Source organism: Cebidichthys violaceus, unplaced genomic scaffold (assembly GCF_023349555.1).
Source record: "Cebidichthys violaceus isolate CVI_PGR_0920_01 unplaced genomic scaffold, fCebVio1.0.p SCAF_11, whole genome shotgun sequence".
NCBI lineage: Eukaryota > Metazoa > Chordata > Actinopteri > Perciformes > Stichaeidae > Cebidichthys > Cebidichthys violaceus.
In genome coordinates, this window is record NW_027176274.1 from 1178027 (window position 1) to 1196539 (window position 18513).

The window sequence follows — 18513 nt, forward strand, 5'->3', positions numbered from 1 at the left end:
TGAGTCTTTGTAATTATTCTGAGCACACAGTTCATTAATGATATAGTTATGAGTCTGAAGAGAAGCTTCTCTGACGTCTTATTAAAATATGTGTGTATATACAAATATATAAATATAAGCCGTGTGGAACATAATAAATAAAAACTTGTTTTCTGGTGTTTCTATATTTCATTCTTGACTTTCATCTCAGAGTTCATGAGTTTAATGTTTTATTTTTTCTCTTTATTTTATTGGATTTACTTTAATCATAAATGTAATTTTCTTTCTATGATTTTAATCTAAAACAAACAGATTTGATGAATCATCTGTTACATGTTAAGATCTTCAGTTTAATTCATGAAACAATCAAGTTTAATCTTATTTATTCTGAAAAGCAGGAAATCTCAAAACATGAGCAGTAAAAACTGCGTTTTTTGGACATTTTTGATGAAACATTTGAATGAATAGAATAATCACGGACCTTTGTGTCCAAACGTGTGTTTATGTGAAGCGGAATCACTTCATACAACAAGCATGAAGTGCGTCATCAACACGTCACTGTGTGTAAAGACCCAGCTGTAACGTGTCGGGAGTTTAGTTTACTGTTTATAGTTTATTGTTGTTTATTGTTGTTTGTTGTGTTTGTTGTTTTGATAAACGCGTCGCTGTCTCTGAACTCGCTCGCGCTGTCTCCTAACAGCTGCTCCTCAGTGACCTCTGGATGCGCTCGTGTTCTTCTGTTTATGATCGATAATCTGTCACAATGTGTCAGTTAATCATCAGCAGAGTTCATCACTCAGCAGCCAATCAGCAGCCCGCTGGCCTCAGAGGCTGCCTTCATAAGCGCTCTGCTGCGCACCTGCGCTCTTCATCCTCCTCATCATCACCAGACCGGACAGACCGGGACCTGTTCGGACCAGCCTCCGCAGACCAACGGACCGTTTCCCCGGTCAACATGCTCAGGAGGACCGCGGCGAGCGTCGGCCTCCGACTGACGGCGGGACCGAGTCCTGGACGTTATGGAGACCGACACGCGTCCAGCACCGGCACCAGCACCAGCAGCAGCACCAGCAGCAGCACCAGCAGCAGAACCAGCAGCAGAACCAGCAGCAGAAGCACCGCGATGCGCCCCAGCAGCCAGCTGAAGAGCATGGAGCAGCTGGGGGGACCGAGCCTCCTCACCACGCTGAACTGGCTCTTCGTGAAGGGATATTTCCAAACGACGCAGCAGCTGCAAGTGAGAGGAATGTTGTTTGTGCTGCACCTGACCTATATTCTGCTCTCACGTTCCGATCCACTTCATATCTATATTCATACCTATATTCATATCTATATCTATCTATATAGATATAGATATGAATATATATATATATACATATATATATATATATATATATATATATATGTATATATATAGATATATATATATATATATACATATATATAGATATATATTTATATATCTATATATAGATATATTCATATTTATAAAGGATTAGTTCACCCAGATTATTTTACAGCTAAGAGATACAATCTGTCTGTGTGTGTGTGTGTGTGTGTGTGTGTGTGTGTGTGTGTGTGTGTGTGTGTGTCTCATGACATTTCAAACTGTTACAGTAGCTTTTCTGCAGAAATGAAGCAGAACGTGACGTTCTCAGAGGAAACATTCAGCATGAATACAAACACAACGGAACATAATATCTTTATTGTCACAACACAGTACAACGCGGTACAACGCGGTACAACACGGTACAACACGGTACAACACGGTACAACAGAGTACAACAGAGTACAACACAGTAAAACACAGTACAACAGGGTACAACACAGTAAAACAGAGTACAACAGAGTACAACAGATGTAGAATATGTGAGCTGTGACAACAGGACGCGTTGTATCGACTCTGGAGACGAGTTCTGAATACATATGAACATTAAATACATAAAGTGTTTCTTTAAAGTTTCAAAGAGCTTTTGATGGTGTTGAAGCTGCTTCACAGCTTTCATCCACAGTGGAGACAGACAGAGTTCTGTGTGTGAAGACATAACATTTGTTTATGGTTTTGCATGAACACAGTGGACCATCGTGCTCATTATACACGAGACCTGAATGAATGGATCCATGAACCGGTTCTAATAAGTCCAGCAGGTCACCGTCACCACAAAGTGATCCTCTTAAAGAACGACGTCATACTTCACTGAATGTGTGGGAGGAGCCTCTTCATTAACACTGAGTCATTCATTCATATTCAAAACAATAATCACAGCTTTACATTGTGTCATACCTTCATTGTTTACAGAAGAATAACAGGCGGTAATAACATAATAATTAATATACAATCAACAGATTATTTAAATCATGAACTCATTAAAGCTCCGCCGGTCAGACGCTAGTGGTTCATGTTGGTCTGTGGTTCGGGTGAACTGGCCCTTTAAGTAGACTTGATGGTGTTATGAATATTAATAATAATAATAATAATGTTGTGACCGACAGATCGAGCACAGCCGGATCTACGGGCCTCTGTGGAAGTCAAAGTACGGCCCTCTGGTCGTGGTGAACGTGGCCAGCGCCGAGCTCATCGAGCAGGTTCTGAGGCAGGAGGGGAGGCTCCCGGTCCGGACCGACATGCCCCACTGGAGGAGCTACCGAGAGCTCCGGAACCAGGCCCACGGACCGCTGACCGAGTGAGTGAACCGACTCCCCCCCCCCAGATCCACATCTTCATCTTTAAAAAACTACAAACAAGATGTTGTAGTTTATAAAAAGTACAATCTGCCAATAGAACAAGTGATTGTTAAGATTCCTTTAATCAGGATTTCATATTTAGTTCATTTCATATTTCATATTCTTTCAACTCATTTTGAGCTTCTTCTTCTTTTCACTAGAATCAGGAGCTGTTGTGACTGATGGTCTCAGACTCTAAGGTCTCGGGTTGATTACTTCATGTTTGCTGAGTCACTTCTTACATCTCCAGCCTCCAGCTCGTTGTTTCGTTTTAATTCTGTCGGTGAGAACGTCACATCTCGGTCCAAAAACACTAAAACTACACCAAGTATTTCACCATCTTTTACTAAACATAACTACGTTGTTTCCTGTGAAGACTGAGTTTTATTTTGAAAAGCCTGTTTTCATGTAACGAGCAGAAAGTGACACTAAAAATGAGTTGTAACTTTTCGTTAGATATCATATGAACTAACCAGCCAGAACCAGCTGCAGTGTTTTCAGATTTTTCAGATTTCCACTGTGTAGAGGTGTGATCGGTACATTGAGGTTCCACTGTGTAGAGGTGTGATCGGTACATTGAGGTTCCACTGTGTTGAGGTGTGATCGGTACATTGAGGTTCCACTGTGTAGAGGTGTGATCGGTACATTGAGGTTCCACTGTGTAGAGGTGTGATCGGTACATTGAGGTTCCACTGTGTAGAGGTGTGATTGGTACATTGAGGTTCCACTGTGTTGAGGTGTGATCAGTACATTTGAGGTTCCACTGTGTAGAGGTATGATCGGTACATTGAGGTTCCACTGTGTTGAGGTGTGATTGGTACATTGAGGTTCCCTCACTGTCGGAGGAACAGATGTGGTTCCAGCAGCTGTTCTCTGCTGGTTCTCCCCGTCAGACTTTGAGCTTTCTGAACGTTGTGATCTGTCTGAACCTTGAATCCTAAAACAACACCAATAATTAATCTGTTTCATTCACAAACGATAACAATAACAATAGTTTAGATTAAAGATGGAGAACGTCACTTCATACTGAGAGGAAACCAACTAGAGTCCACATGAAGACGTTTCTAGTTTCCTGATGAAGGCCGACCTCTCTGAGCTCATGTTCAAGTTATTCAAGTTATTCAAGCTATTCATGTTATTTATGTTATTCATGTTATTTATGTCACGTTCACAACGACTAGAGAGACGCTATTCTTCTTCCTGTTATTCTTGTTCTTGTTGTTCTTCTTCTTCTCCTTCTCCTTCTTCTTGTTCTTCTTGTTCTTCTTTTTCTTGTTATTCCTCCTCTTCTGATTTATCTTCTATTGATTCTCCTTCTTCATCTCTTTCTTCTTCTTGTTATTCTTGTTCTTGTTCTTCTTCTCCTCCTTCTTCTTGTTATTCTTGTTCTTGTTCGTCTCCTTCTTCTCCTCCTTCTTCTTCTTCTTCTTCTTGTTATTCTTGTTGTTCTTGTTCTTGTTCTCCTTCTTTTTCTTGTTATTCCTCCTCTTCTGATTTATCTTCTACTGATTCTCCTTCTTCATCTCTTTCTTCTTCATCTCTTTCTTCTTCTTCTTCTTCTTTAAATATTAGATGTCAGGCTCGTTCCCTCTGAACCACTAACAGTTTCAGGACGTTATGTTTCTCTCTGTGTTCTGGTTCTTCTCTGTAATATAAAGTTCTCCTCCTCTATAGAAACAGAACCTTCATGAGTCGAAGTAGAGAGAACTAGAACATGTCTTCAGTGCAGAACAACAAGTTCTGATGACATCAATCATTAATAAGAAAGTTGGATTTCTTTGATGAAATAGAATGTGTTCATACATTTTCCTGAGACCAATGTTGTAGAACACTAGTTGAGGCTCTGCTTCCTCTTCCTGCTGAACTATTTACATTTGAACAAAGTCTCTGGTCCTCTGAGTAAACATCCTGAAGCTTCAGTCTGTGTCTGTTGGTTTAAGACTCTCAGCTTCATTCACTGTTTACTTTACAGGACCTGGTTTTGTTGAGACATTCACTTATAGTTAATGAAGTATCACGTTATGGTTGGATTTAGATATGTTGATCTCACTGATTGTGGTGATGATGAAATAAAAGGAAAGCAGCACGTCTGTGCTTCATGTCTGGACCTTTAGTGAATCTTATTGGTCGTGTTTTGCAGAATGGGGGTGAAGTGGCAGCGGATCCGCAGCATCCTGAATCCTCGGATGTTGAAGCCCAAACACGTGTCGTCGTACACCGACACCGTCAACGAGGTGGTGAGCGACTTCGTCCTCAGACTGAGCCGGCTGAGGGAAGCCAGCGGCGGCGTGATGGTCAACGACCTCACGGCAGAGCTCTACAAGTTCGCTTTCGAAGGTCAGCAGAGAACACACAAACAAACCGCCGTGATTAGAGCAGAAGAAGAAGAATCTCACCTCTTGGTAGAATTTCAGAAATGCTACTTGAGCAAAAAGCAGTGAAGTTTTATCAGAAAAAATGCTCTTAAAGTATCAAAAGTAAAAGTATTCATTAATCAGAAAGTCCCATTTCACCGCGCTTCTCCTCACACAGCGTTGCCAACACCTGCGCAAAAAATACACCAAAACGTGCGGCCTGATCGGGAATGGTGTGCAATGACTTTTCTCAGAGATTCGTCCAGCGGTTTTCCCTGAATATCCCCAAAAACGGAACAAAATTTCCCCATTGACTTGAATGGGGTTTTGTCGTGAAGAGAGCTAAAAAAACACTTAACTTTGGACCCATATTGACCAGCCATACATTAACGTAGAAAAATGAGTAAAAGTTTAAAACGTAGACAAAATGATGGACGTTATTGAGCCAAATGGACATTTTGATAGCTAGCACAGTTTTCATGAAGTCACAGATTAAGTTTCAGATTTTAATAGGGTGTGTATTGCACGGAATGTTCAGCTCTACAGTGATGACATCACGGTCAGAGTGGAGCAGAGCAGGAAAATGTTCTGTGATTTTTACAAACAAATTGCTTCCAGTCCCACAATTTGTACTCTTTATACAGCATTTTTGCCCAAAAAGCTTGTAAATGCTGTGCTGGTCGCAGCCAAGTGTCTATAGAATCCAACAGACTTACACATTTGGCTCAAAGAGCCGCAGAGCGACATGAACTCAAACCGACTGCTCCATTAGACTCCATGTTAAATCTGACCACTAAGTTCTTAAAGAAAGCAGACGGTACCAGTTTTGTATATTGCTCTGGAGCTCACATTTTTAACACCACAAACATAAAAAACACATCAGAGCGTTCGGCAGAATCTTATCTTTCTCATGATACCACATGTTGGCACTCAGGCTCCTGCTTTTTGTTAAAAGGAGGCAGGAGTTTTGTTAAAAATCACTGTTTACTGTAACGTTTCTTAATCAGTCTCCCTGTAACACCAGGTGTGTCATCACCATGGCAACCAGTTACACACAAGCACACACATGACTTGGAGATATTCAGTCAAAGGCATTGTTAGACCTCCTGCCTGTCTGTCTGTCGCTCTGTCGCTCTTTCTGTCTCTCTGTCTCTATCTCTCTCACACTCTCTCACACACACACACACACACACACACACACACACACACAAAAGAGCCTGTCATTAAATAACTTCTGTTTGTGTGTGTCAAACATGATTCTGTCTCCTCTCCCCCTCTCTCACCCACCCAGTCCCACCCTTTCAAAATAAAAGCCCCACAAATACAAGATTTAATCCAAGAGTATGAATCTAAAATGCAGAAACAAGAAAAGCGATATCTCAATCGAACCTCAACAATACTACTGGTAACTGGCGTGTGTGTATATATTGTGACGTCTTCGGGCAGTAGAAGCCACACTGTCAACATTTCCTGCAGAATTTTCTAGTTCTGTTTTCATGTTTGGTGTAAATGTGGAGCAGTTGTGTTGAGGTGGAGCAGAGGACTCTTCAGCGGTCTGGAGATCAGACTTTGAGTCTGATATGGATCAAATGATCTGAAGCTTTATGACGTGAACTCTGACCCTGCTCTCACAGCGCTCACACGTTTCAATCTGAATCAGTTATTAGAGAAGTTTGTTCACCACCGTCTGTCTTAAGCATAAAGAAATGTACGTAAATAAAGGACTATGTACAATATAGGTACATGTTGTGTAAAATAGGATATATAACAATATATAACATAATGTATGCAGAAAGTAAAGATACAATGTGTTCCCTGCTTCTTCTCCGTGGTTAAAGAAACAGAAACATGCTCATCTGCAGAGAGATAGAAAGCGCTTAGCTTAGCTTAGCTTAGCATAAAGACTGGAAACCAAAATCAACCTACCAGCACTTCTAAAGCTCATTAATGAAATGAGTTGTTTGTTTGCTTTATGTGATATTGTTTGGTGTAAAAAGGCTAGCTGTTTACCCCTGTTTCCAGTCATTATGCTAAGCTAAGCTAACAGGCTGCTGGCTGCAGCATGTAACGATACAATTATATTTTAGACAGTTTGAAGAAGACAGTCTCCTGTTCCAACATGACGATGCTTCTTATATATGTGGAGTCATAGAGTGATTAATAAATGACAAAAAGATAATAGAAGCATTTTCATTTATTGTAACATTTCTTTGTTCATTTATTTCTGTTATTTGTCTGTTTATTTGTATACATTTTTAAATATATATATATATATATTTTTTTTTTTATATTTTCATATAAATTGTACAAATATATATATATATATATATATATAATGTAAGTCATTCATTTTTGTAGCAAGAGGAGGAATAAAAAGGACAATAAAGCAATGAAAATAAATAAATGACCTTATATAAAAACAAATACATTTATATTAAAATAATATATATATATATATATATATATATGAACAGAAATAAATTAACAAATAAATGTGAAAATACATTAAAATGCTTATAATTATTAGTTTATAATTTGTTATTTGGTTCTATATTTCCACATTTGTTGTCATATTCTTTTACAGATTTATTATTTTTGATGCTCTCCAATGACTCCAAAGAACAAAGAAGTCGTGAACTGAAGACCCGACATCAGCAGATTAGTGTTTATAGACGTGTTCACTGTTCTGGTGATGTTATGAAGTCCACATACTTCTGTCCACAGAGTGAATATGATAAATATGTTTGTGCTCAGACCAGGAACATGATCTATGGAGACCACCTGGTTTCTGTCCCTCAGAAACCTGCAGCCTCTTAATAATATTAATAATAATAACAACGGTTCCTTGTGGATTCAGGGATCTGCTCCGTGTTGTTTGAGACCCGTATGGGCTGCATGAACGAGGTGGTGCCCGAGGAAACCCAGAAGTTCATCTTCTCCGTGGGGGAAATGTTCCGTCTGTCTCCCATCGTCATCCTCTTCCCCAAGTCCATGTGGCCCTACACGCCCTTCTGGAGGCAGTTCGTGGCGGCCTGGGACCATCTCTTCAAAGTCGGTGAGTCACGTTCATAGTCAAGAGAAAACACGTGAGAATCACAAGATGCATATATTTATGTTCACAGCATGAATGAAAGATTATTCATACGACACATCTCAGCATGATTCAAAGGGTTTTACATGAAACATGAAACACATGAAACACATGAAACACAGATGAGATCATATTAAAACATTAAAAAGAGAAAATGAAAACAAGCAATAACAACAATAATGAACAATACAGTATAATCATATAATGATAATAATCATATAATAATAATCATAAATAATACAGTATAATAATATTATAGTTATAATCATATAATAATAATCATAACTTTATTAAGGACACAAATAGACGGTCCATAATAAAATACAGTAATGAAAACAAGCTATAATAATAATAACAATACATATAATAATTATTATATAGTAGCAGCTTCTTAATATTCTTAATATTCTTCTTAAAGACTCAGACTGGAGCCGGTGAGGTTTGAGTTAAAAGTTATCAGATTTTTAATAAAAGACAACAAACAAACAAACGGAACGCTGCTCCTCCAGGTTTAGTTCTGACTCTGGGGACAGAAAGCAGACCTGAACCAGACCTGAACCAGACCTGAACCAGACCAGCTTCATAAGGAACCATTCAGTGATGTGTAAACCAACAGGAGGTCAGTGTGAAGACCTCAGAACTGGACTCATGTGATCCACAGATCGGTTGTAAACAAAGTTATTAAAGCATGAGAGAAATATTTCACACTGTGACGGTTTCTACAAGTCCAGCAGGTTTCTTCATTAAATAACAACTAGAGGTGTAGCGGACCGTAGTGGATCCGTGATCCGTACTGCCCCCCCCCCCCCCCCCCCCCCACAGTCTAACGTTAACATCACAGTGTAAATAAAGTTTTAATGTTAACATCACAGTGTAAATAAAGTTTTAATGTTAACATCACAGTGTAAATAAAGTTTTAACGTTAACATCACAGTGTAAATAAAGTTTTAATGTTAACATCACAGTGTAAATAAAGTTTTAATGTTAACATCACAGTGTAAATAAAGTTTTAACGTTAACATCACAGTGTAAATAAAGTTTTAACGTTAACATCACAGTGTAAATAAAGTTTTAATGTTAACATCACAGTGTAAATAAAGTTTTAACGTTAACATCACAGTGTAAATAAAGTTTTAATGTTAACATCACAGTGTAAATAAAGTTTTAACGTTAACATCACAGTGTAAATAAAGTTTTAATGTTAACATCACAGTGTAAATAAAGTTTTAACGTTAACATCACAGTGTAAATAAAGTTTTAATGTTAACATCACAGTGTAAATAAAGGTTATACTGATGACTGTTCTCCTCTACCTCTATGAACTATTATTATTATTATTATTATTATTATATATATATTATAGTATTTATGCACGTTTGTTGTGTTTGTCCAGCACCAAGATGGCTGTTAGCTTGTCTTGCTAGCTAGCTAGCTAACTTAGCTATGATCCAAAGAAATGAAGCAGCTGACGTTATATTCTACAACTGTCTTCATTATTTCAAGTACATTTTTATTTAACATTTTAAAATAAATGTAATACACTAATTTATGTTGGTTACTTTATTTTGTATCACAGTTAAACTGTACACAAATACCATGAGATACTACACACATCAAGTATTCTGATGATAAAAGTACATAGTTTTATTAAAGGGAAAGAGAGTAGCACTCTATTGATCCCACGAGCAGCAGATAAAGTACGTAACGTGGTTCAAATCAGCTCCACCTTTTACAAAGTATTACATTGTTTTTCTGTGGACCAGGCTTCAGGAGCTCTTGTGGTCTTCGTGTGCTCTGCCGCTCCCCATCTCTGATTGTTGTCACAAAAGGTTACTAAAGCTCAGGCTTCAAGGCCGGTTGCTTTATCAAACCGTTTCAAGGTCTCTAGACTCTAGTGACTCCCTCAGAGTCACAAAGTCCACCTTCCTTTTATTCCTCGTCAGGAGAAACTGTGTTTTATTTCGCCATCTAGTGGGCCAAAGTGTGGATTGCTGGTTGTCCCGTGGTAAACCTGTCTCTGGTGTCTCTGGTGTCTCTGGTGTCTCGTAGCTGAAGAGCTGGTGCAGCAGAAGATGGAGGAGATCCAGGAGAAGGTGCACCTGGACCAGAGCGTGGAGGGAGCGTACCTGACTCACCTGCTGCTCAGCGAACAGATGACGCTCACAGAGATCCTGGGCAGCATCACCGAACTCCTGCTGGCCGGAGTCGACACGGTGAGGTGTCTTTGCTGGTTTTACCTTTTTGACGTCATTTGTGTCTTTTTCTACAGTTTAGTGTCTCTTTGTGGTTATTTTGTGTCTCTTTGTAGCTGCGTTGTTGTTTTTTGTGTCTTTCAGCTGTTTTGCCCTTTGTTGTCTTGTTGGTGTCTCTTTGCAGCTGTTTTATGTTTTTACGTAGTTGATTTGATCTCGTTGTTGTGTTTTCTTGTCTCTTTGAAGTCATCTTGTGTCTCTTTGTAGTTGTTTTGTGTTTCTTTGTGGTCATCTTGTGTCTCTTCCTGGTCAGTTTTGTAGGTGAAGGTGTAGTCAGGTCAGGGGTAGTAAGCGCCCTGACACCCGGTGAGCCTGTTCAGTAATCCATCCGTGAATTACGAATACAGCCATTAAAATGTTGAACCACCAGTTTTATATAACCTAGACATCTAAAATAACAGCATCACCTCACAGACAGAAGATGACAGCGTGTCCTCCTCTCTGTTGCAGACCTCCAACACCGTCTCCTGGTCTCTGTACCACTTGGCGAAGCAGCCAGAGATCCAGGAACAGTTGTACCAGGAAGTGATGAGCGTTTGTCCAGGAGACAAGGTGCCAAACAGCGAAGACATCGCTCAGATGCCGTACCTGAAGGCCATCGTCAGAGAGACGCTTCGGTCAGAGGGTTTTCATTTCTCTATCGATATACTTTATTGACAGGATGCAGGAGATGCAGGTTTGTTCTGGCTGAAAGGACCATATCAATGTTGAGGAGTATAACGTCAGTACTGTAACATGTAGGTGGGGATTTCAACATATCGGTCTGTGTGACTCTAAATGGAGCATAATGTACTAAATGAACATCATGCTGTATTGAAGAAGACTGTAAACTAGAGATTGAGACCATAAACTCATGTTTACAATGTTTACTGAGGGAATAAATCAAGAGAGAAGTAGAGTCATTTTAGACTAGACTTCTATACAACCAGAGGAGTCGCCCCCTGGTGGTCACTAGAGAGAATGCAGCTTTAACACATGAAGCTCTGAAGAACTTTACAGAACCGGAGGTTTGTCTCCTGGTTGGGGACAGAATAACAGAGAGAGACTGAAAACAGTAGATTTCATAGTGTTTGTAGCGGATAGACAGGACAATGAGGTATAAAGGTCAGACAGGACACAGCGAGATACAATGAAGCTAAAGAGAGGTTCTGGTTGCTCTATTAAAAGTTGCTGGTGTATAGACCATTGAAACGACGTCAGACGTTTCCTCTGTTGTTCTTCAGTCGACTGCTCGGTGACTCTGCGTTGGTGTTGTGTTCACTGCGTGTCTATCAGAGACAGTAGAGTGTCTCATATGTGGAGTCAGTGGATCCTGGTTCCTGTCTGAAGCTGCTCTGTGGTCCCCAGGTTGTATCCAGTGGTACCAGGAAACGCTCGAGTGTCCGTTGAAAGTGAGATCGTGGTTGGAGATCATCTCTTCCCCAAAGACGTGAGAAATGTTCACAACTCCCTTCACGTGAAGCCGGTGACCTCACATCAGTACCGACTGTCAGTACGGACGTATGTGCACGTTTGAATCCCACAGACGCTGTTCCACCTGTGCCACTACGCCGTGTCCTACGACGAGAACATCTTCCCCGACCCGCACTCCTTCCTGCCGCAGCGATGGCTCCGAGGAGCCGAGGAGAAGTCCAGGCAGCACCCGTTTGGGTCGGTGCCGTTCGGATTTGGGATCCGGGCGTGTCTGGGGAGACGGGTGGCGGAGCTGGAGATGTACCTCCTCCTGTCGAGGGTAAGAGCGCCTCACTGTGAGCTCTGGTGTCTTCATCCTGCTGCTTATTTTATTTTCTATACACACATTTATTTTATCTTTCCCAGTTTTCTTTGTTTATTTTATTTTGAAAAGATTTCCTTTCTATTTTCAATCAACCTTTTTCGTGATCACCTTTTCTTTTGAATTTGTCACATGACGAGGACACACACACACACACACACACACACACACACACACACACACACACACACACACACGTATACATATCAATAAGTAAATAACATTAAAAGTGTTTCTAAATGTTTACTTTTGGCTCTGGCTGAGTCACAACTTTAAACTCTCACTTCAGTTTGTGTTTCCTGATAATGAGTTATGTTTATGTTGTATTATGATTATATTTCAGTGACCTCAGAGAGCCGTCCTGACTTGTGTTTGTGTTTGTGTTTGTGTCACGTATTGAACCGGAGCAGGAGGTCTGGATGTTCTTCTTCTGTTGATCTCTGCAGCACGATGTCGTCTGTGCTCCTTGACTCTGAGCCTCTGTGTCCTCTCTCTTCTCTTCTGTCACTCTCACAGCTGATGCAACACTACGAGGTGAGGCCGGACCCGGCCGGCACCGAGGTGAAGCCGATCACCAGAACCCTGCTCTGCCCGGCTAAACCCATCAACCTGCAGTTTGTGGACCGGCCGGCGCAGCGGCAGTAGTTTAGTATTCACAGCGTGTTTCCTGTCGCTCACAGAGCTTTTTATCCACCAAGGACCTGAACTGTGGCTCTGAAACAGGCTGCTGGAGACCTGGTGGCTTCTATGGGTTCTATAGATTATATAGAATCTATAGAACCCATATGATAGATGATGAATGTACAGAGTTGGTTTGTCGTTTCATGTAGATGTGGAGACTGAATGAGGAGATGTTGGAGGTTTGTTTTGTTCTTCAGTTGTCGGGACGACGTCTCGCAGCAGAAACTATTCAGTTTCACAAACACAAATAAAGTGTTGTTCTGTATTCTTCTTCTTATTTTAATTTGAAAGAACAAAGCAGAAGATGAGAGGAGAGGAAGGCACACATGAGGTAACGTTAAACAATGATGAAATAAATAAGAAGGTGTTTTTATTATTGTTCTCTATCTTCTGTTACAACATAGAACATTTCTACTGAAACACAATAAAGGAAGTGATCAAATGTAAAGCTTAGATATAATGAATAAATGATCAATTAAATAACAATAACATGTTACAACTTGAATACAATGAAATATATGATTAGTGAAATAACATACAAAATAAAACAACAAAGTATAATACAAATGTACAACTTAAATAAGTGATTTAATAAAATAACAATATATTTTAACACACTTTTACACCTTAAATATGATGTTGTTCTTAGTAGAACCATGCTGCTCTCTAGTGGACCGGTGAGGAGCTACATGATGTTCCTCTTCACTCATTCATAGTTCATGTCTTCAACAGGTTTATTAATAAATATCACTGAGCAGATGTGTTGATGATTATCACCTCCTGTTCACATCCTGTCAGCTGCTCCCAGTGTGATGACTACTGAGTAATCTATTACACATCACAGTTACAGGTTACACCTTCGCTCTCTGTTCACTGAGCCTGACGTCATTATGGATTCATTATTCATTCAGTCCAGTGTTTTTATACATCTGAGGTCAGTTTCATTATTATTATGACGTGTTCAAAGGGGTTCACCCTGTAACGGGATTGAGGTGTTTTGTGTCTCTTTGTAGTCATTTAAGTCTCTTTGTAGTCATTTATTGTCTCTTTGCAATCATTGTGTCTCTTTGAAGTCATTTAGTGTCTCTTTGTAGTCATTTAAGTCTCTTTGTAGTCATTTAGTGTCTCTTTGTAGTCATTTAAGTCTCTTTGTAGTCATTTAGTGTCTCTTTGTAGTCATTGTCTCTCTTTGTAGTCATTTAGTGTCTCTTTGTAGTCATTGTGTCTCTTTGTAGTCATTTAGTGTCTCTTTGTAGTCATTTAAGTCTTTTTGTAGTCATTGTGTCTCTTTGTAGTCATTTAGTGTCTCTTTGTAGTCATTGTGTCTCTTTGTAGTCATTTAAGTCTCTTTGTAGTCATTTGTGTCTCTTTGTAGTCATTTAGTGTCTCTTTGTAGTCATTGTGTGTCTCTTTGTAGTCATTTAAGTCTCTTTGTAATCATTTGTGTCTCTTTGTAGTCATTTGTGTCTCTTTGTAGTCATTTAAGTCTCTTTGTAGTCATTGTGTCTCTTTGTAGTCATTTAAGTCTCTTTGTAGTCATTGTGTCTCTTTGTAGTCATTTAAGTCTCTTTGTAGTCATTTGTGTCTCTTTGTAGTCATTTAGTGTCTCTTTGTAGTCATTGTGTCTCTTTGTAGTCATTTAGTGTCTCTTTGTAGTCATTGTGTCTCTTTGTAGTCATTTAAGTCTCTTTGTAGTCATTGTGTCTCTTTGTAGTCATTTAAGTCTATTTGAAGTCATTTAGTGTCTCTTTGTAGTCATTGTGTCTCTTTGTAGTCATTTAGTGTCTCTTTGTAGTCATTGTGTCTCTTTGTAGTCATTTAGTGTCTCTTTGTAGTCATTTAGTGTCTCTTTGTAGTCATTTGTGTCTCTTTGTAGTCATTTAAGTCTCTTTGTAGTCATTTGTGTCTCTTTGTAGTCATTTAGTGTCTCTTTGTAGTCATTGTGTGTCTCTTTGTAGTCATTTAAGTCTCTTTGTAATCATTTGTGTCTCTTTGTAGTCATTTAGTGTCTCTTTGTAGTCATTGTGTCTCTTTGTAGTCATTTAAGTCTCTTTGTAGTCATTTGTGTCTCTTTGTAGTCATTTAGTGTCTCTTTGTAGTCATTGTGTGTCTCTTTGTAGTCATTTAAGTCTCTTTGTAATCATTTGTGTCTCTTTGTAGTCATTGTGTCTCTTTGTAGTCATTTAAGTCTCTTTGTAGTCATTTAGTGTCTCTTTGTATTCATTGTGTCTCTTTGTAGTCATTTAAGTCTCTTTGTAGTCATTTAGTGTCTCTTTGTAGTCATTTAGTGTCTTTGTAGTCATTTAAGTCTCTTTGTAGTCATTTATTGTCTCTTTGTAGTCATTTAGTGTCTCTTTGTATTCATTGTGTCTCTTTGTAGTCATTTAAGTCTCTTTGTAGTCATTTAAGTCTCTTTGTAGTCATTTAGTGTCTCTTTGTATTCATTGTGTCTCTTTGTAGTCATTTAAGTCTCTTTGTATTCATTGTGTCTCTTTGTAGTCATTTAAGTCTCTTTGTAGTCATTTAAGTCTCTTTGTAGTCATTTAAGTCTCTTTGTAGTCATTTAGTGTCTCTTTGTATTCATTGTGTCTCTTTGTAGTCATTTAAGTCTCTTTGTAATCATTTGTGTCTCTTTGTAGTCATTTAGTGTCTCTTTGTAGTCATTGTGTCTCTTTGTAGTCATTTAAGTCTCTTTGTAGTCATTTGTGTCTCTTTGTAGTCATTTAGTGTCTCTTTGTAGTCATTGTGTGTCTCTTTGTAGTCATTTAAGTCTCTTTGTAATCATTTGTGTCTCTTTGTAGTCATTGTGTCTCTTTGTAGTCATTTAAGTCTCTTTGTAGTCATTTAGTGTCTCTTTGTATTCATTGTGTCTCTTTGTAGTCATTTAAGTCTCTTTGTAGTCATTTAGTGTCTCTTTGTAGTCATTTAGTGTCTTTGTAGTCATTTAAGTCTCTTTGTAGTCATTTATTGTCTCTTTGTAGTCATTTAGTGTCTCTTTGTATTCATTGTGTCTCTTTGTAGTCATTTAAGTCTCTTTGTAGTCATTTAAGTCTCTTTGTAGTCATTTAGTGTCTCTTTGTATTCATTGTGTCTCTTTGTAGTCATTTAAGTCTCTTTGTATTCATTGTGTCTCTTTGTAGTCATTTAAGTCTCTTTGTAGTCATTTAAGTCTCTTTGTAGTCATTTAGTGTCTCTTTGTATTCATTGTGTCTCTTTGTAGTCATTTAAGTCTCTTTGTATTCATTGTGTCTCTTTGTAGTCATTTAAGTCTCTTTGTAGTCATTTAGTGTCTCTTTGTAGTCATTTAGTGTCTTTGTAGTCATTTAAGTCTCTTTGTAGTCATATATTGTCTCTTTGTAGTCATTTAGTGTCTCTTTGTATTCATTGTGTCTCTTTGTAGTCATTTAAGTCTCTTTGTATTCATTGTGTCTTTTTGTAGTCATTTAAGTCTCTTTGTAGTCATTTGTGTCTCTTTGTAGTCATTTAGTGTCTCTTTGTAGTCATTTGTGTCTCTTTGTAGTCATTTAGTGTCTCTTTGTAGTCATTGTGTCTCTTTGTAGTCATTTAAGTCTCTTTGTAGTCATTTGTGTCTCTTTGTAGTCATTTAGTGTCTCTTTGTAGTCATTGTGTGTCTCTTTGTAGTCATTTAAGTCTCTTTGTAATCATTTGTGTCTCTTTGTAGTCATTTAGTGTCTCTTTGTAGTCATTGTGTCTCTTTGTAGTCATTTAAGTCTCTTTGTAGTCATTTGTGTCTCTTTGTAGTCATTTAGTGTCTCTTTATAGTCATTGTGTCTCTTTGTAGTCATTTAGTGTGTTTTTGTAGTCATTTAAGTCTCTTTGTAGTCATTTATTGTCTCTTTGTAGTCATTTAGTGTCTCTTTGTAGTCATTTAAGTCTCTTTGTAGTCATTTAAGTCTCTTTGTAGTCATTGTGTGTCTCTTTGTAGTCATTTAAGTCTCTTTGTAATCATTTGTGTCTCTTTGTAGTCATTTAGTGTCTCTTTGTAGTCATTGTGTCTCTTTGTAGTCATTTAAGTCTCTTTGTAGTCATTTGTGTCTCTTTGTAGTCATTTAGTGTCTCTTTGTAGTCATTGTGTGTCTCTTTGTAGTCATTGTGTCTCTTTGTAGTCATTGTGTCTCTTTGTAGTCATTTAAGTCTCTTTGTAGTCATTTGTGTCTCTTTGTAGTCATTTAAGTCTCTTTGTAGTCATTGTGTCTCTTTGTAGTCATTTAAGACTCTTTGTAGTCATTTGTGTCTCTTTGTAGTCATTGTGTCTCTTTGTAGTCATTTGTGTCTCTTTGTAGTCATTTGTGTCTCTTTGTAGTCATTTAGTGTCTCTTTGTAGTCATTGTGTGTCTCTTTGTAGTCATTTAAGTCTCTTTGTAGTCATTTGTGTCTCTTTGTAGTCATTTGTGTCTCTTTGTAGTCATTTAGTGTCTCTTTGTAGTCATTGTGTGTCTCTTTGTAGTCATTTAAGTCTCTTTGTAGTCATTTGTGTCTCTTTGTAGTCATTTAGTGTCTCTTTGTAGTCATTTGTGTCTCTTTGTAGTCATTTGTGTCTCTTTGTAGTCATTTATGTCTCTTTGTAGTCATTTAGTGTCTCTTTGTAGTCATTGTGTGTCTCTTTGTAGTCATTTATTGTCGTTTTGGTCTCTTTTTGTCTTCTTATAGTAACGTTGTGTATTAATCTGCTCTCATTTACGTTTTGAGGAATCTAAGTTTCTTTGAACAAATCAAACAGATCAAACGTACTCTGACGTTCTGCTGACTCAGTAGAAACTTATTTGTGATGTTGAGAGCAAAAGTGATCCACAACAAAATACTTCATCATCAAAACGCGCTTCACAGAGCAACTACTGCATGTTGAATGGTAGCGTAATCCTTATGGGTCAAAATACATTATTTTACTCCTACCTGAACGTACCTGTGTTCACCCTCCTGTCTCTTTAAGAACCCTCCCAAAAAACCCTCCGTCTGCTCTTATCGGTAGAAACATATAGTTCACCTTCTCAAAGGTAGTCCTCAGGCTGTGGGCGGAGCCTGCAGCACCTTTGTGTTCCTTTGGCTTGGCGCTTCTCTCTTGTTGTTTCTCCCAAATTTTAAACAACCGTTAAAGTTTAAACATTCAATACTATTCAGCGAATCCTGTTGTGATGTCACATGTTTCTATTCATCCAGATGGACAAACAAAGTGAATTATTTCATCATACGTCTCCTTAAATAAAAAACTAAGAAGTCAATTTTACTTAAAGCTACTTAAGGAACCTTCATGTAGTGTTGGTTCTGTCGCCCCCTGTGGACTAGAGCGGTAGTGTCTCTGAGCACCAGAGTCCCTTTAGAAAACCTCTCATTCTACTGCAGCAGGTCTGCTCCTCTCAGTCCTGGTTCTGTAGAAACAGACATGTTCACTGATGTGGGTCATGTTAAGAATTTAAGTTTAGAAGCATGTTTAGAATGATTAAAAACACACCTTGAGGAATGTATTAAATATTACAATGTATTAAAATGTCACAGGATATTGATTTGTGGAATGTATTATATGTTTACAGTATATTTACTTGAAGAAGATAGTATATGTGTATCATGTGTTTACCTATTGGATGTATGAACTAAATGTACAGTGATGAGCTGTGAGGGAGAGACAGCGGGGGAAGGACA

The 18513-nt window shown here is 38.5% G+C and overlaps 1 protein-coding gene across 1 annotated transcript; it reads left to right on the forward strand.

Moving 5' to 3' along the window:
* The first annotated feature begins 742 nt into the window (after nucleotides 1-742).
* On the forward strand, nucleotides 743-13120 carry cyp27a3 (cytochrome P450 family 27 subfamily A member 3). Its single transcript, XM_068736648.1, has 9 exons — nucleotides 743-1216; nucleotides 2473-2663; nucleotides 4844-5040; nucleotides 7915-8112; nucleotides 10198-10361; nucleotides 10851-11017; nucleotides 11748-11829; nucleotides 11926-12132; nucleotides 12691-13120. Exons 1-9 carry the CDS (start codon nucleotides 743-745, stop codon nucleotides 12817-12819), a joined length of 1809 nt encoding a protein of 602 aa, XP_068592749.1. The 3' UTR covers nucleotides 12820-13120.
* Nucleotides 13121-18513: the final 5393 nt, after the last annotated feature.

Excerpts from the sequence above, each read along its gene's own strand:
- cyp27a3 (XM_068736648.1), top strand. The coding sequence starts at position 743 with ATGTGTCAGTTAATCATCAGCAGAGTTCATCACTCAGCAGCCAATCAG. Across the intron at positions 1,217-2,472 it reads AAACGACGCAGCAGCTGCAA|ATCGAGCACAGCCGGATCTA; the intron begins GTGAGAGGAATG and ends TGTGACCGACAG. Across the intron at positions 11,018-11,747 it reads ATCGTCAGAGAGACGCTTCG|GTTGTATCCAGTGGTACCAG; the intron begins GTCAGAGGGTTT and ends TGTGGTCCCCAG.